The sequence below is a fragment of the Plectropomus leopardus genome, chromosome 9, assembly GCF_008729295.1.
Source record: "Plectropomus leopardus isolate mb chromosome 9, YSFRI_Pleo_2.0, whole genome shotgun sequence".
In the NCBI taxonomy this organism is placed as follows: Eukaryota; Metazoa; Chordata; class Actinopteri; order Perciformes; family Serranidae; genus Plectropomus; species Plectropomus leopardus.
Window position 1 is genome coordinate 11759850 of NC_056471.1, and position 19799 is coordinate 11779648.

Sequence of the window (19799 nt, forward strand, 5' to 3'; positions counted from 1 at the left end):
AAACCACTATGTCTTTCATTCTCCCTCCAACCTCAACGCTCTGCGACACATATTTCTCGAGAGCCTCTGTAATTCTGCTTGCCTCGAGTAATCGTGTGGGACTGTTTACATTTCTCTCATTTATAAGAATCTCCCCTTCCTTGGTTTTTACTGTAACGGTGGGCTGAAGCTTGCCCAGAACACTCTGTACTGACAGAAGTAGTCTCACCATTAATTCAAAGGCCTCCACCAATCCCTGGCCGCCGCAGAGTGCTGTTGCCTAGCAACCACGTAGAGTGATGCAAGGGAGGTGTGCTGCCGAGGGGCCAAGGTAGACAGCCTCTATCGTATTCTCGTCAGGAGCCATCAGCCTGCCAAAGGCCGTCTCCTCGGCAATGTGTTGGTATTAATGACTGTGGTGATCGTTAGTGAGCCAAAACCGGATGCAGCACAGGCAGAGAGACTAACAGTGTTATCTCCACTGTGTGTGGCAGGATATCACTTTTTAAAAAAAAAACAACAACTGACAAACAAGTTGGTATCTGTTTTTATTTCCCAAAATAGTCACATGTAATGAAATCTATAATAAAGCAAGGAACGCAAAAAAAGGAGAAAAGAGAATAAGAAATAAAAAGACAATTTATAAAGATTTCCTTTGGAATGTTAGCTGTGTGGAGATACTGGAGATATAATGTAGATATGTCTTTTTTTCTGATGCCAACACACTTCCACCCCAACATTGTCACTGAAGTAAAATGGATGATAAGACAGGTTGGCTCCAGTGTTTCAGCTAGAATTGTTCATTTTTCAAGGATCATTTGGTCTCCACTTTCTGTCCAAATTCCTTGATGGTGTCCGTGGCCTTGTCCGCAGCTTTTCCTATGGCTGCCTGAGTCTGTCTGCTGGCCTCTTGAGCAGCTTCAAAGAGTCAGAGAGGAGCAGAGAAAAAACATGCTAAATAACAAATCAAACTTTTGTCATCAGTATGCAAATGTAGGATCATATATTTGTGTGTATTTAAAAAGCTTATATAAAAAATAGGTCATCATTCTATTCCTGTGACATTTTGTCTAAAACCACCTTCATCCAAGTTAAATTTGAGTGAATTGTATTACAGCCCTGTGTCACACCAAGTATTAAACGTTACACCATATAATATTTCCAGGTATCACTTAAACGTGTTTTTCTTTCCAACTCTAAGAGATTAATTCATTTTTTAAATAGTAAAAATGTTCACTTAATTTTAGGAGCTCATCTCTCAGTGACCGTTAAACATCTCATCTGGTAGCAAAGTTTTTTCATTCTCAGGCCTCTTTTAAATCCTATCTTCTCCGAGTAATATATCCATTGTCACATCATGAAGCCTCAAAGACGTAGGAGTGTGCACGTTACCTATGTTGGCTGTTTCTTTGGAGGAGTCTGCCACCTGCTGCACAGCTTCTTGAGCTGCCTGCACTGAAAAACACATGACAGAGACTTACCTTAGTGACTGACCTTAGGAGGGAAAACTGTTACATTTTGTTTTTAAAGACTTCAACTCATTGTAAAGTCCTTAATTTAGAGATCTCAAAGTCATTTACATGTGAAAAATACTTCAAAACAGCTGTGAAAGACGAAATTAAAATGATTTACTGTAATGTGAATATAATTTAAAGCCAAGAAAGATACTGAAAAAAAAAGTCTTTCAACCAAACTTTGCATTTGCCCTGGAATCCTACAGCTGTCATTTTACCTGCAGTGTCTGTGACTCCCTTCGCGGCCGAGTGGCTCGTGCCTTTCAGGCTCTCAAAGGACTTCTTGAACGAGGCCATGGCTCCTGTCTTTGCCCCTGCAGTGTCCACACATCCATCTGAGCCGACAGCGGCGGGGGAGGCTGTTTAATACCCTCTGTTTGGGCCCGACACCACCGAGCCTGCACGTTCCAGACGGATTAACCCAAACAAAACCCACCCAAACAAGCGCGATCAGACTGGCATCCCAACTATGGCTGCACCATGCCAGTGGCCAGAGCCCGCTCAGCAGATTTTACACATCCTGTAGTCAAACCCCAGACGAGAGTGAGCGAAAAAGGGGAACATGTGAGGACAATGCATAATAGATTCTCATTTAGAGCAACAGGCAGGAAAAAAAAACAAATAACAGAACTGGTTACAAGAGATTTAAAATATAATGAAAGATCAATGCCAAAAACCAAACATTGCTAACAAATGTTTTCTTTTTTTAATTTTTATTTACAGAGGAATGTATGTCTGGCTTAACACATAAACCTTTATATTGACAAGTCCTGCAATTTAAAGCACATACTGATTTGACAACCATTATGATTTCAAGACATAATATATTGACTTTAACTTGATAAAATCTTCAGTACACACAAACACACGCACACACAAACATGTATACTCTGTCAATTTCTAACAGATTTACTGGAATGATTTCACAAGCAACTATAAAGATACAATGTAAAAAACTCTTACTTCAAAAAAGTCCAAAGAAATTTCCAAAGAAATGCATAAAAAAAAAAGAAAAAAAGAAAAAAAAGAACCCACAAATAGGCATTGTCGACACTTAGGAGGATATTATTGTTTTCATATCTGCTTGCAACCGGACATATTTATTTTTTCCACTCCCAATGTCTCATTGGAAGATGATGAACATCTATTGCACGTTTCTAAATACAGATACACACGAGTACAAAGTCACGAGCCCTGGCTCTGGTCTCATTTCATTGGGAGGGAGTCAAGGAAATGAGACAGAGAGGACAAATCCTACATCTCAATAAATACCTACACCCAACACATTACATTAAGAACATGACATTTACAATATATAATAATAAAAGATTTGTCTTGAAGGAAGAACATTTTTCAGTGGGAATGCTTGTCTTTTTTTGTTGGGTTTTTTGCAACGGGGGTATAATCGTAATAGTTTCAGCATTTGTCCTTTTTATTATTAGAAATATTATTGTGCTGCTGGTTGGATGGTGGCTTGGACTGGTGCTTTTATGCCTCTGGCTCGTAGTCCTGGCTCTCCTGGGGAGAAAGAAGAACAGATGTTAAGAGACAGGCGGGTCAAATCTGCAGCACAAAGAAGCTCCAGGTGAAATTCTATTAATATTTAAGCGCATGAAATTCCACTTAAATCGGTTTAAGAAGAATACATATGACAGAGGGCTTATGCTAACACATGATCACACTCTGCTGAAGGCAATGATGTCACTCCATCACAGTGAGCGCCTCTGCTGCTTCAGTGCCTCTCTCCAGCCTGCAGAGGGCACCACAAGCCTACACCAGTTTCAAGGACGTGTCGTGAGCACATTCCCAGCATCCTTGTAACCCTGCACACGCCTCCTCCACGCACATTATCATAAAAAAATAAAAAAGAGCACAGCCTCCAGGAATGTGCAATAGTCTTAGGTCATCTAATGTGTTCACAAAACCAAGAGTAACACTGGATGAGATGGATTTTTATCTCCAAATCCTCCCTAAGAGGGCCCGATTCACTCTGCAGCACTCCACATTCACAGCAATGCAGGGAGACCCTGACATTACCCACAATGCATGGAGGCAGACAGCGTCATCACCACACCCATTCAGACTAGAGCTCACAGATTGCTGGTGTAGCAAAGGGTGGGGGAGGGGAAAGTGATGCGGAGGAGAGGAGTAGGAGAGAGAGAGATGGAGGAGGACATGGATGACACAAGCTGCTGCCTCTGAGAAATTCACTTTAAATTTGCATCTAAGGGAATATCTCAGTTTTATTTCTTTAGCTGATTAATGCAATAATCCACTGATGGGAGACTGTAAGTGGGCATGAAAAGAAAATCCTGACTAAAAGCACAGAATAAATCAAACATTTTTAGAGACTGCGCAAAATCTCACTTTAAATCTTCCTCCAACTGAAGCTGATTCTGATTATTTTAATGTTCTCTCAGAATATCATAATTTTCTGGCTTAAAACATAATCCATGCAGTACTGTAAATGATCATATGTACTGGTAAAATGATCTTTTCAACATTATGTGCATTGTGTGGTATTTTTATTTACTCTTTGCTATTTAAAATCCGGTCTCAAAGCAATAGGTTTTGCACAGTTTGTCTCGCCCCTGACAGCCAAATTCCAAAAATAACCATCTGTGTCAGACTCCCATCCTTCTTACACACATGCGCGTGCGCACACACACACACACACACACACACACACACACACACACACACACACACACACACACACACACACACACCGCTCTGTGTAGGTAGGCGGTGCTATATTCACTGTACTCACTGTACAGTGTGGCAACTGGCTTGTTAAGCCCTCTGTTTTCATTTCCAGAGAAAATGAGAATTACCTCAGAGTGAGCTGTAGTGTTTGTGTGGGACAGAAGTGGAGGGCAAGTGTGGAGTGCTATTGAAATGCAATACAGCTAAAATGTGTAACCATGCAGAGCTGCTGAATACTGATGAACCTCCATCTACTGTAAGTGAATAGACTCAACTGCAGTCCGGCTTCATAGGGTTTTTTTTTACAGGCTTTTCACAAAACACACAAAAAGCTTTTTACAGTATAATCGTATGGTTTAATTTGAACACACGGACATGAGATACTTTATTGCACTTTGTGTCGTGTAGGCTGATTACCTGCTGGGTCTCGTCATATGTCTCCCCTTCTGGCTCCAGCATCGCCTCTCCCTGGCCCTCCATGGCCTCCTGCCCGTACTCCTCAGGCTGCAGAGACACAGACAGGAAGACGGAGACGATGAAGAAACAAAAATGACATTAACAGCAGTAGTATATGTATTACATCATCTTTACATTTGAGTCACGGAGCTCAGCATCCGATTCTTTGAAAAATGATACCCGACGATCTTTGAAAAGCTCAGAAGGCGGTTTCACAAACGCTTACCGATTTTCTGAATCCCAGAATCCCCAAAGACTCTCACAGACATGTGCATGAACAAATATTCTGTCTGTTGCAAAATCAAACATATATACTAAATCTGTCTCTTTAGTTGCTAATCCAGGCAGACTGATATGGATGCTTTATTTTGTATGAAAATATGACTTAATTGCAAGTGACATGATAGAAATCTTTAAGTTTGGTTCACATACTATAAATAGAGTGACGACGTCTGTCATTTCTAGCTACCATCGTCTTTTGATCAGGAAACAGTCACGACTTGTGAAACAGATTAAAAATCTTTTCTGTTGTGCAGGTGACTGAATAATCTTTCATCCAGGTGTTTAGAAGAGATACTAAGTGTGATAAGTGTTGTTAGATAACTTGTGAATCTTCAGTTATGTTAACATGTCAGGGATGGCAATGTCGGTCCGTCAGTCCGTCCACCACTTTGGTCCAGACTGAAGTATGTTAACAACTGTTGGATGGATGAGATTTGATATTCATGATTCCGTCTGGATTAGTTGCAATAACTTTGAATATTCCCTTAACCCGAGAAAATAATTTGGTTAATGTGTAAATTTTAGCATGCTAATGAGTTTCACAGCCAGTAACAATTAGTCATGCCGTGTTACTTTGAATTTGTGAAGGAAAATTTGTTTTTCCTCTCATGCCTTCACAGACAATGGCAAATTTATTGATTTATGGACTGATTGGGGACAACTTTTAACAAAAACAAAACTATATCAAAACATTCTTTTAACAATCCTCACACAACTATACATATTGTTTTAAAAATCGTTCTTACTCAAGGGGATTGCAAAGTGCCAGAAATACAAAAACAACGACAGTGGCAAATGATATCTGAGGGATCACTTTCAGAGTGATTTGTTGAACACTAGAAGCACTGACAGCCAAAATCAAATCCACCAAAATCCATACAAATTTCCAGGGTGTCACAGTCAACATGGCAAGATGACATTGCGGAGAGATCATTGAGGTTACACAAAATTCACTCCTGTTTGATAAAACAAATCCAGCTACACCTGCATCTACTCATGAACGAGAGACTTGTGCTCACGACAGCACAAAATGTGAATATTTATGATGTCTTTCTAGTCTTAAAGCTTAAATGTTGGCTAGCTCAGTGGTGCTAGGTGAGCTAGCAGTAGATGCACTTCCTTCTGTGATGTGATATGGTTGGCAGGTGTAGTTCTGTTGAAAGAAAATAGTTACCACATAAAACTGCTCACAACAAGGTCTGTGGATTATCTTAAGTAACTGGGTGAGGATTTCTGGTAAGTCACATTGGATTGAATTTTCACATGTATTTTTTTTTGCGCTCCGAGCACCACAAGACGAGTGCCATCTAGTTCCATTATATTTGAAAGAGAGGAGACGTCTCTACGGCCGATATCGCAGACATTCTGCAGCTCACACCACAGCAACCTATATTGATAAATAGCACTACAAGAAAAGGGAAAAATATATACTTTTGTTTTGTGGAGAACTGTCCCTTTAATCACAGCAGGTGTAAACATGATTTTCCTTTTGAAGCAGACAGCGCTCCATCATTGCTGCACCTGCTACTATGAGCCCTTTCAACAAAGCTAGTGGGTCAGCACACATTTATTTTTAAACCCAGCACTAATCAAGTCAATTAGGTCAGTGAAGAACAGACTGTAATCCTATGTACTGTATCAAGCTGGTGTTATTGCTGTAAGCCCACCAACACGATTAGCAAAGCCTTAAGCGCTGCACAATGAGAAACCACCATAAAGACACACCTAATCAGACGGATCATTGCCTGAAAACAAAATGAACATGACAAAAGGCTATTTGTGTGATTATAACAGATTGCGTCTGATTGGTCACATCTGAATTCAGACGAGACTCCAGTAAAAAACGAGAAGCCTGATGCTCAGACTTTTTATTTATCTATAAACTATTATTTTATTTATATCTTAAAAAAAATTTCAGTAAAACATTTTATTGTATGAATTGTATGAGAGAGAATCATTAGAAAATGATCAAATGAAAACATAGAATATAAAAAAATATATATTTAAACAATTCCAAAGGAAAACTATATAACTATTACAATTATATATTTGAGATTAAGTTATAGGAAATAAATAAAAATGCATTATTAATATTGTTAATAACATTAATAATGATCATAGTTCTTTTTTTTTCCAGGTAATTTTTGTTTGTTTGTTCTTTACCTTTTTTTCCTACATTTTCTTGTAACTTTCTTTTTTCATTTTTGAGTTATTTCTTGTTAAGTTTTGAAAGGAATCAAGCCAATCTGCTTAGGTTTCAAAGGGTTAAGCAGATTCAGCCCAGCACACACTAGAATGAATAAAGGAAAGTGCTGCACATGTGATAATAATGTCAACAGTTCATCAATATGTTGTCAGGGTGTTGAAATGTGTAGCTTTATCACTTAGATATGGCCCTCAAGAAGCCTATTAGAGCGGGCTGTCAGATTTACTAGATTAGTGAGTCAGTGGAGAGGGTCCAACTCTGAGGGATGAAGGCTTTGGACAGCACAAGGAACTCCCTGTTTAACTGACAGTCTGACAGCGAAAGATGAAATGTCAACATGCTGACAGCACACGACCAAGTCATTTAACATGCCAAACACAAGCAGTGTGTAAGTAAAAATGTGAGCTTGGCTATATGTTGAATTTTCCATGTTTGTGGAAAGACAAATCGAATCCACTTCTCTTCTCAGATCAAGGTGTGTATAAACTGATCTGAGAGGAGACAGAGAGCGGTGACATTAGCAAAGGTCTTCAGCAGGTCAGGGTACAATAATGGAAAGGCTGCGTTAAAGAAAGCTGATAGTCCCACAGAGAGATTGTTTAGCTCTTTCAGAGCACCTGAACAGTGAAACAGGCTCTGAGCTGAAGCTATTTTATAGACTGAAGGCAGCTCTGTGTGCGGAGCGGACTCTGTGGAACGATAATTCATCCTCAGGAACTCTCAAGCTTCCTTAAATAAAACAAGTGTAAAACAAAGCCTTAGGACAATTTCAGTTATTCCTATTTATCTGTGTAAAGGCTGCCAATCAGCAGTTCACCCATGTACATTCTGTGATGTACATTTTGCAGTGTAAATGTTGAGGAAATCATGCTATGCCGCATCCTGTTTTATTCTTCCAAGCATTGAGAAACATATTTTTAACTCAAATACACAACTTTTTATATGGTTAGAGAAGTTCAAGCACAGCAAATGTCTGTGCTAACAGATGTGGACCAGTAACTCTATATTAAAGTGACACGCAAATTAATCAGCCCGTGTTTATCCTTGCTGTCTAAATCTGGCTCTGCTACAACCAAAATCCTGTCCAGACTAGTGAACACAACTTGCAGCAAGTTGCCAACTGTAAGTGAGGCTCCGATCTGGATCTGAGGTTGTTTTTTTTTCTCTGTCACTTGTCCTCAGGCACGTGTGCACAAACGTAAGTAAGCTGAATCAAGAATAACAGTGAGCTCTTGAATTGTTGCCATGCTTATATACAAAGCGGAGTCTTTTCAAAATATGCATGCTATTAAAAGGGCACTCCACTGAATTCATACATAAAGCTTAATGTAGTTGTCCACATGAGTACTACTCTGCCTCCAAAAACAGTTGTCTAATATCTTGAGGAAGGATGTGGAGGAAGTTTTGCAAAATCTGAGAAAATAACCCTGATGATGACGTCAAAGATGCTATTGGGCTGCATTATGGGAAATAGGATCCAATGCTTTGGGGTTTAAAAGTCAGTATATTTAAAATTTTAAAATATGTGTCCTGCTGCGAGTCCCAAAACTTTGTGGACACAAAATATTACATTTCTGGGTGCTCCTTTGTAAAATCATTTTTCGATTTCACACATAAAAAAATTTGTCTGAGTGTATTTTAAAGTTGTATTAAGTAGGGCTGTACTGAATAGTTGGAAGCTTCATTCATATATGATATTCAGAATCTAAATCAGCATATGAACCTGCACAGCTTTATTTTTCTGCATGTCTATTTGTTCTATTTAAACACAGTATTTCTGCACAGTTGCAGATGAAGATAGGCTACACTGATATCAGGATTATTCTACCATTTGTAAAGTCAGATTCCAGTGGGGACTGCTTACGATTGCTTGACTGGTGTGATCCAAACATTTCCAATAATTCCAGGGCATTGTAAAGTCCAAAAGTCAAAAAATTGTAAAACAAAACAAAACAAAACAAAACAAAACAAAACAAAACAAAACAAAACAAAACAAAACAAAACAAAACAAAACAAAACAAAACAAAACAAAACAAACTCCCCAAGCATAGATGTTATCATTTCCAAAATCACATGTTGTTATTTAAAGAAAAAGTATGATTCTAACCCAAATTGTTGGCATTAAATCTTTAAAAAAACCCAAACAAACCCTGTTTGTTCTTTTGCCTGCCGCACACAGATGAAGGCACGTACCCGTGTTACTGAAGTGGTCTTACAGCAATCTAACAGCACCCTAAATTTCATTTATTCATTAAAGAATAATCATTTTTTTAAAAGAACAACTAATTTAATCCAATGAATAACTTATTCAAATTGAGGATTTTGTTCAAGTATTTTTTAAGGTGACATAAAGTCATACAGTCACATAAAGTCATAAAATATGACTACAGACATTTGAAGCTTCATTCAAAAAAAACCCAACAACAACAAATAACTAAGAAGAAGCTTAAATGTAAAAATTAATTCGGTACAGCCCTAGTATTAAGTATAGCACTGCTGCGTCTTTACATTGTATAAGAAGAGCCAGGGGGTCTTTATGTACTGCCTTACCCAATCTTTTGAGAAGATTTAAAATATTAAAACTGTAATTAAACAGCTAGGTATTTTTTAGGTTTTGGACTATCCAAAGAAAGCAATTTGATGACGGCCCTTTGGGTTGTTCAAACTCATAGCATATATACTTATAAAATGAACAACTTTCAAATAATGATTAATGGACCAAACAAAAAATAAAAAATATATTTATAGATTAATTGATAAAGAAATATAGGTGGTTGCAATCATGTTTGTAAAAAAAAAAAACAACCCAAATTACATCTAACAAATGCCATACTAACCACAGATATGTATTATTCAAAGCTTTTAAACATGCACGTTTTCCCCAGTCATCTCTGATGTGATTTCACAGAACCCACTGATATCCTGCAGGTGTGCGTGAACACACTGCAATACTTTATCTGATAAGAGGGACTCACTGAAACTAGAACGGTGTGTTACTCTTGACAGTTTGCGCTCGCGGGGAGCTGATGGAGTATAAAATGGCATACATACATTCATGTCAGCAGGGAACTCGTCCTTTTTCACCAGGCCGGTCGCAGCAACGATGTTCCCGACGGCTCCAGTGGTCTTCTCAGCCACTGCAGAGAGAAACAAACATAACACACACACATACACATGTAACATGATCTGCACAGATTCAGCAGACAGATTAAAACCATGCACATCATTACTGCCCTCTCTTGTTTCCCAATTGATTATTGTGCAAAATGACCACTTAGACATGCCCCCTACAACACAAACTCTCCCCTGTCACCATAATGAATTTGCCATTTTCCTGTTAGGAGTAAGTGTCAGTAAACTGGCATGAATCTGAGCTTGTTACTGGTACAGTAATGATGGTTACATTTGACTAACAGAGTGAAAACTTACCTGTGCCCACGCTGTCTTTGGCCTTGCTACCTGAATAAAGAATAAAAAGAAATTTGTTAGAAAATGTGTGAAGTACCATTTGACATTTTGCATTTCAAGACTTTTCTGTTTGTTTGTGTATGAACAAAAACATTTTAATTAAAGTAACCACTGAAGCACTGCTAACACTCATTTCAGAGTTTTTTCCCACCTTGTACTTTCATAAAATGCACCATTACTGACCTTATATTGTGTAACATATGTATATATGTACACTTATTCTGCTATTCTGCAGATACTACAGACATACTTTTATTATGTATGTAATAGTTTGTTTGTTTTATTGCAGAGATGACACTTAAAGTTTCATTGTACTTTGTATATTGACAATAAATTTTATTCTATTCTATTTCTATTCAAACTGATCTTTTACCACTTGAATAGATCAAAGTAGGGCTGTAAACTTCTGGCTGTTTGGGTGGTCAATATGCTCTTGTGCGATCGAATTCTCTTTGGCTGTGCGTCCTCTAAAGCGTTTCTTTTCCCAGCTGGAAACAGCAATTGTTGTTATTCAGTACTTGTTATTTGTCCCCTGTGACAGTTGGTCTTTACGGTATTTGTTCCCGCCCCTCTCCACTGTGATGGCTGGTCAAATTGACAAGTGCAGCGTTTTACCCAAATTTAAATATTTTTCCACTCAGGAAAAGGAAACAGGACAGGAAAAAAATGCTTTGGTGGACACACAACAATAACAGATAGAGTGCACATATTATGGTGCTCGGGTCATTATTGGGTGTTTACCCCCACAGCACTCAGGTGAGATCGGCCTTTAAAAAAAGATGTCAGACCATGAGCAACAGGCATCCAAAGCCCCTTTAGTCTGCCTGTTCAAGGACGGGAATATTGCACTGTTATGCCACCTCGCTGTTCTGTGGGCTGCGGAAGATTGCAGAATGGACAACAGAGTTGTCTCGCCTTTGAGTCGCCAGTGGAGAAAGTAACATTGCTGGATCGAGGTCTGTGTAAAAGGGACAGCCAGCAGGATGTAACCATGGGCCGCATGGATGTGACATTTAGACGCCGTGTTTATGTGTGCGGCCCACTGTGGGAGAAAAAAGCAGCTGGTAGCAGTTAGCGGCTAAGTCACAGAAGAGGAACAGCGGCCATAAATATCCAAAAATTGGGAAAACAAAGAGATTCGGGGCTCCTAACCCTCCCAGCAGAGGATGACATCAGCCACCATATGATGGTACATTTTTGTTATTGCCATGTTAAAGCCATTGTTACTGTTTAGAAAGAGCTGCCGACGCATGTGTTATATGTCGCACTAGAGGCAGACACTGTTGTGTTAAACGTCAGGCTTGTCACGCCTCTATTGCTTCTGTGATGCCGGCATGCTATCTAAATGAAGCAGAATGACGCATAGAAGGCATAAAGAAGGGATTTAGTAGCGCAATCTCTGTGTAAAAAGGTCTAGTAACCACCAATTCTGCATTTTTTAAAGATACAGCACCGCAGCATGCTGTTTATCACTGCTCATTTAAAACTGTGAAATGTCGCTTTGAATTTGTCATATAAGTAATGCATTACCAGCTTTATTATTTATTCACAGTTTGCCACTACTCCAGAGGTACTAGAGAACAATCCTGGCTGCAGCACTCGGGTTGCTCGGTACTTTTATTGTGAGTTATTAAACTTTGTGGCTGACTCAAACCAAAACCACCAATCAATGCTTTGACCTTTGGCAGATCTCATCCATCTTAACTTCACTCCATCAAGCTATTTGGGCAATCAACTGTGTGCCCACTGCTCCTGATCACTCGAGCCTTGTCATCCTCTCTACTGTGCAGCAGTGTATGTGGCTTATTGGTCCCTGGGGGCCTTTAAAAGCCAACTGAGGAGAGACCGGATGATGATGAAGTACAGAAGCCTCACTACAAAAGGGGAGCCTCAAAGCAAAAGGTACTTCTAAAATCTGCATCCATTTAAGCATCTGCTGTGGTGAAGTGCAGTTATAGTAACACAAACGGATAATGGCCATGGGTAAAAATTTAGATATATTAACAAATGAGGTGTGCCATTTTAAGGCTTATTATTCTCCAGACAATAAAACAATGGCACAGAATTACAAAATGCTGTAAGTTGTCTTAAACCCTTTGAAAACTGAGCCAATTGATTTTATTTCTTTCAAAAACATGGGGAAAAAGGCAATGACAAACATGGCAAGAATTGTCCAACAAATTACAATAAATTATTAAAATGTGACAAAGAAAATAACATGAAAATTAGTTTTTAAAAAGGGTGAGAATTGTTTGAAAATAACCAAAAACTAGGGAAGAATACTCAGGAAATAATATTTATAATTATTATAATTATATATTCAAAATGATGTTAAACAGAAAAAAAAATCGGGTAATTTTATTGTGTATTTTTGATCTTTGCTTTCTTTTTGGCTTATTATGACTTTGTATTAACTCCTGGCTATTTTTTGGGCTATGTGTTGTTAGGCTGCTCATTGTCTCCACCCTGTCTTCTCTGAAAATGATCAGATTAAGTCTTGTTCTTTGGAGTGACTTCTAAATGTGACTTGATGCTCTAACACACAAAACCAATTTCACATACAAATTTAACCTTAAATATAGCAAAATATTATCACTCAATATTAATAATAAAAATTAGCGTTCCAATAATTATTTTTTTGAAACTAAGAGTATTTTTTTTTTGTATTACAATTTCAGGTTGTAGCTGTGGTTTAGCAAATGCTAGTAACAGGGATTATAGCTTGAATGAAACTGTAGAAAGGAGCTGACGTATACCGAGGCTGTCGCTCTGGGTACAAAGATGCTCTGTGAATGATGCTGTTGGTTGTGACATTAAATGGCATCTAGTACAGCAGGGTTTTCTCATTTCCGCCTCTCCTTGTTGCCTTACTCAGGCTGACTGCTCAGCTCAGCTGGGTGGGCGGTCTGCAGCAGCTGTCAAAAGGTGGGCCACAGGCCTATCAGATCACTCTTACCCCTCCTCCAAGAGGGGCCTTCAAGCAAATCAAACGCAGCTTTCTAGGGCATGCTCAACAAGCAGCACGCAGAAGCACAGGGATGCCACAGAAATGCTCATTTCCCTTCCTGAGCACCACAGGCTAAAAGGCGTTATGAGACACGACACGGAGAAGACGAAAAGGAGCCGGCACGTGTTTTGACTGCAGATTGACATGTTTGGTCACGGTGCTAAATATGTAGGGTAATTGGATTCCATCTAAATGCAGACACGTCTGACAACTTCTCCTGGAATACCCAACGTCTCTTGAAAAACATGCTGTCACTGGATCAATGGCACGAGCTGAAGACTGTGGAACTACCAGCAGGGGTGTCACTGGAAGTTCGGGCTCTCTGACATGAGCTCAAAAACTGACAAAATAAATATCTGTAAACGGCTTGCAGGTCCCAGGGACCGAGTCCAGCTCCGAGTGCCTTGAGTCATCTGGCCCTCCCCCCATTCACCCCTCACAGACCAACTGTACGCTACAAGCAGAGCTGGCCCATATGGAGGAAATTATTTATTATTCACAACATTATGTTTGTCAGTATAGATATATTGCTGGGTAAACACATGAAATCACATTAAATGTAATAAAACAAGTAATGCTCCTTCAATGTGTGGTACATGAGAGTCATGTTTCAAGCAAAAATGCCAAACATGATCTGCTCCCAGCCTCTGAATCACGATAATTTTCATCTTTTCTTTATCTTATGTAACTGTAAACACTAAATATTTGGCTTCTGGACTGCTGCTTGGACAGAATAAGCTGTCTGAAGATGTCACCGTGAACTCTCAGGGAACTGTGATTTTTTTTCCCTATAATTTTCTGACTTTTAAAAAATGTATTTAACCTTTATTTAACCAGGTTTGTGCCATTGAGATCAAAGATCTGTTTTACAAGGGAGACCTGGACAGCAGCAAACCAGCGTTGACAAATCTTAATGGCCTCTCAATGGCCTTTGTTTTCTCTTAGTGGTTTTAATATTCTAGTATTTTATAATCTATCATGCTTGTAAATGAAATTCACAGTTTTATTCTGTTTTACATTTATGTACATATAATATTGCTTTGTAATTCCTACTGCCATTTATTGTTGTTATTGCTATTTAAATGTGGACTACTATTTGTGTGCCATTTCCTTAAACATTGTTTTTTAAATAAAATTGATTTGATTCAACATAAAATTAACATAAAAGCAAATCAATTTGATGATATTTAAAATGATGAGATAAAAGGTTTGCACACAGACAGCCTGGACTCGATAGATTTCACCTTGGTTTTAAACTCACTGAAGGTCACCGTGTCTTGAAACTTAAGATCACTCTGCAGATGTTTCCATGCAGAAGCTACAGAGAACCCAAAAGTGTTCTCCTAGTTCAGATTTAACAATGGGCACAACAAAATGAAAAAGTACTGCGACTAGAGATTGTCACTTTTATAGCTCATGTCTAAAAGAGAAGATAAATTACCAACAACAGTCTTGTAAATAAAAACACGGCACTGACTGGGGGTGGGGCTCACCAGAGGGCCCATGATGCAATATCAATGTGACACTTAAATCACAATACAATATTATTGTAATTTTAAATGTGTTGCGAATATGTTGAGTATTGTGATATATATATAGTGGTATATTGCATTTTTTAACCTCTTTTCGACTGCAAATTATGTGAACAAAGTAGAACTTTGTCAACATCTATATTATTTAATAGGATATAAAGTTTTAAGTCTGTTCACCTCACTTCAATAATTCTTATTGCAGCAAATTGTATCTATTGTACTTAATAGTACAATTGTTTATTTCATTATACTAGTAGGCTACCAAAAGTTCAGTGAACCTGTAATATTAATAATTTACATAAAAAGAAAATCGATACTTGGCGTCTGTGTATCAGTAGGATATTGCCAAACAAAAATATCACAAAACTATTGTACTGTATTGATTTTTCCATCACCCCTTCTGGTGACTGAGGCAGCGTGTACATAAAGCAGGCCTATTCACTTTCATACATAAAAAACAATGGTGAGCAAGAGATCCACCGTTTACAATGACTCTTAGAGCCCAATAATACACGTTATCCAGCATGTGAAGACAGTGAGCAAAGGCAGTGATGTACATTACTGTAATCAATGCCTTGCAAAAAGGCAGACTGCCGCAATTTCCAACAGACCAAAACATTTATGCAATGAAAATAATATTTAGTAGAGTGAATGAAAACCAAACTATGCAACTCTGATTAGGTTCTCTAAAATGTGGCTGATATCTCTTTGTTCAGCATTTGAATTTATCAAGCTTGCTATTAATTATTTAGACAACAGAACTGGTAAGCAATGGCTATCTTGACATCAAAATTTAATTATTTTATAATGATTTCACACCATTAATGAATAACGCTAAATTATTGCCCAGCAACACAGACAATTCAATAATGCATAGCACTGCTTTAACAAGTGAGAGGTAAAGCTGGAATATGACGACTATGAGAGTTGGGGGTTTTTTTATGTTCTGCACAGGATGATCAAAGGGGTTAGACAATGTGTGTGTCCGTTTCTATTGCACCATGTCTCGTGTGCTTATCTGAATGATGATCAAAAACAAGTTGGGCCAGAAATCTAAGGCACATATTTGGCAATTGCACTTTAAAATCATGCAACAGAGGCACTAATCTGTACAGATATCTGTAATGATGTTCATTACAAATAAGGCTGCACTGTAAACAACAAACACAGAGGCCTTTGGTCTGCTTGTCTCCAGGAGGAGACCGCAGGCTGAGACTGTTTTACAATCTGCTGCCGTCCGATGTCCTGACATGTGGCAAGAGCTGCTCCCACCATCCTGCTGCCCCACCCCCACCCCTGTTCCCATCTCCAGCCTGTAGCCCAGGCAAGTCAGGCGAGAGGGCACGAGGACATTCAGAGCCTCGTATCAAATCATGTTTGTCAAAAATAACTTTTTATCCCTGCGCATCTTTTTGAAAAAGTACTAGTAAATACTTGCGTCTTTATCTGGGTCCTTGCTCTTTCAATGTCTCTTACTTTTGTGCTCCTTATTTGTTTGCCTGATCGCCTCTGCTTTTTGATTTGTTGCCTTTTAGTTTAAAATAATATTTTTTCTCTCTTGATTTTCTATATAACGGTACCTCTGTTGGGCTTTTATTTTTGTATTTGATTGTGTTGTAGCATCATTTCCACCACTGTTTCCAAAATGTATCCTTTATACATCTATTCCCTGACTTGCTCTGTATATTTTCCTTGTGCTTAAAAAAAAGTTAGAAAAAAACCCTCCAAATACTAGCTATATACTTAATACAAAAGGAAAATTGCTGAATATTTAAGCCTTTGAAACCTAGATCATCACCCCTTTTCTCATGCTGCTTTTGGGCACCTTTAACAAATAATTAAACCTTTGAAACCTGAGCCAAATGGTGCAATTTCTTAAAAAAAAAATATGGAGGAAAAAAGGCAATGAGCAACTTGATAAGAAATGTTTCACAAATTCCAAGAAAATTAGTTTGAAATTTATTTTTAAAAAGTTGGGGGAAGATGTTGAAGGGGAAAAAAAGAAAAAAAAACTAGGGGGAAATTGTATTTATAGCCAATTATCATATTTACATATTAAAATTACGCTCCACAATTTTTAGAATTTTCAATTCCTTTTCCAAGTGATTTTCTTTCTTTATTTCTTTTTTATTTTTAAATTTGTATTTTTTTCTAATTTTCAGATAATTTTCATGTATTTTTTTTCATTGATTTCTTGCTAATTTCTTCTGCTGTTGGTCATTTCCTTCTTTACAAATTTTTGAAAGATATCAAACCCGTTTGCTCAGGTTTCAAACACTGCGTCACCCTACATAAGTAAAACAAAGCTATTAATCAACTTTCAGGCTGGTTTATTCATTAAATTACTGCAGCTATAATAAACCACTCTGAATTTTAAGGAGTGCATTCATCTTTGCACTGTCACATAACAGTTACTTTAACTTACAGCACATATTGAGCGCAATAAAACAGCTGCAGCTACACAGAGGAAACCATGAAGGTGTCACCCAACTGTGTTATGATGGTGCACAAAGATAAAGAATAAGCAGTACACCCAGCCTGGTTCCTCTCACGAATGGGGGGAAACAGGCTATTTATTTCAAGTTATTGTATAATTTAACCATTTGTTTCAGGACATTTGTGCATGCTGCAAGAGCTGATTTATAAAACATTCTCTCTTGCTGCTCATGCATAGAGGAGGAGCATTAGCAGTCTCAAAGGGCCTGTGTATGAGTTGCATGTAAAATAACTTGCAATAACAGATTCGTGATCATCTTACCTACAAACATGACTCCTTCTTTAGTCTTTTCAGCCGCCACTGCAACTCCTTCCTTGGTTTTCTCTGCGGCCACAGCCATCCCCTCTTTCGCTTTAGACAAACCCTTCATAAACACATCCATCTTGGCCGAGTTACTGTGGAGAGAGATGTTGTCAGTCACCATCACTGTTTATGTACACATGTCAATTTCAACTTATTTATATGCATCTGTGGCATTAAATACTTCAAATTAATAACCAAATGTATTATTTCTATCTATTTCTACAACCCTCTCTGGATATCAGTCTATTATAAGAGCATAGTAAAAGAGGGCAGCACTGCCTCCTGTGGTAGATCGTGACAGCTGCAGCCCAGCCATCAGGCTGTAGTAACCCCCCCAGTTCACTCATGCGTTCAACCCTCTTTTTTTTCACATCCTCGTCAAACCATTAAATATTCAAAAGCGAAAGATTTCAATGAAATGGTTAATTGTGGAGGAGCTCATTAATTATTGCTCGCCTGTAATGCTACTCTCAGTGGCAGCGAGATGGCAGGGCTGCGCCTGGGAAAAAAGAGAGCAGGCCCTTTTTTTAAGGGACTGTACATCACATTATACTAGAAGGTGGCATGTATCGCAAGAATGTAGCTGGGGGAAGGGAGGCACGATCTGTCATATCTGCATGCATCACGGTTTTAATGTAGAGTTATGTGGATGTAATGTGAGCTCGTCCGATCACATGCAGGGAAACATTTAAATAAATCAGACAAGGCTGCAGCTCGAATTATATTATGCACTACACACCAGTCCTCCCAGTGCCATCCTGGGGGTTGCAGGTTTATGACCACATGCATATAATTCCACGATATCATTTCTCACATTTGCATCCGTACCTGACTGGATTTCTTTGCATAATTTTGCAGACAGAAATTGATAATAAACTGACACGGAGGGCATGGTAATTAATACATATATACAGTATACACATAGGAATGTTGGTTACAAGAGTTGTTTTAGACACGGTGCAAACCAGTGCCTTCCAATGACGACGTTCACATGCACGCTCCCTAAATGGTGGTGACCTCTATATGCTTAAAAATAACACAAAAAATTAATGCCAGGCAAAAATGAGTACTTACCTATGTACAAATAGCCGTCGACTTGTCCCCTTATGATTCAGTCGCAGAGTCGAGTCACACTATCGTCCAAATGGGAGATATTTTTCAGATGATCACTAGGTGGGCCTTCCTCGGGCTGATCTCCACACACAGGGACGGCCCCCTTCACAGTGCGGCTGAGACTATCACGTCCCCCCCCTCCTGCTGGGCTGATCTCCTCCTTCACAGTGCGGCTGAGACTATCACGCCCCCCCCCTGCTGCTCCTCCTCCTCCTCCCTCCCCCCGCCCCCTCTCTCTCCACCATCCTCTCCACTATTGATCAGCCCCAGATGTCAACTGGTACAGCACGGAAAATGAGTGTAACAGAGACACAACGTCATCTTGTCCCTTTACTGTTGCATCAGCTCAAAACCGTGGAAAAAACACGTATTATGGCTGTAAAGTGATAATGGGAATATCATATTATAGTGACACTATAAAAATATAATTGAGCACAATAATATGGGTGCGATTACTATCTCCCATTTGTCAACATTTAATAAATGAAATAATGTTAGAATAAAATTATATTGAGACTACTTGACCTACTTGGTTATTCGTGGACTCCATTTTGGATTTAACTTTATCACCCCATACTGCACTTTAAACTGATACCATTTTAATTGCCTTTCATTAACAAATGTAACCATCATCCCATTTTAAGTATAATTGCAAACAATTTAATACATCTCCACTGCCCCAATTAGCCAATTAACATTTGTCTCATATACTATCATGAGGTGGAAGACGTTTAAA

General features: G+C 38.6%; 1 protein-coding gene across 1 annotated transcript; it reads right to left on the minus strand.

The window, feature by feature from the left end:
- Positions 1 to 2490: 2490 nt before the first annotated feature.
- Positions 2491 to 19177, minus strand: sncb (synuclein, beta). Its single transcript, XM_042493679.1, has 6 exons — positions 19025 to 19177; positions 17909 to 18042; positions 10573 to 10602; positions 10195 to 10280; positions 4617 to 4703; positions 2491 to 3011 (listed from the first exon to the last, which is right to left on the minus strand). Exons 2-6 carry the CDS (start codon positions 18027 to 18029, stop codon positions 2982 to 2984), a joined length of 354 nt encoding a protein of 117 aa, XP_042349613.1. The 5' UTR covers positions 18030 to 18042; positions 19025 to 19177; the 3' UTR covers positions 2491 to 2981.
- Positions 19178 to 19799: the final 622 nt, after the last annotated feature.

Bases quoted from the DNA above. Each gene is read 5' to 3' on its own strand.
- sncb (XM_042493679.1), bottom strand. From the start codon at position 18,029: ATGGATGTGTTTATGAAGGGTTTGTCTAAAGCGAAAGAGGGGATGGCT. The intron at 10,603-17,908 runs GTAAGATGATCA...TTCTTTATTCAG, and splicing joins AGAAGGAGTCATGTTTGTAG to GTAGCAAGGCCAAAGACAGC. The intron at 10,281-10,572 runs GTAAGTTTTCAC...TTCTCTCTGCAG, and splicing joins CAAAGACAGCGTGGGCACAG to TGGCTGAGAAGACCACTGGA.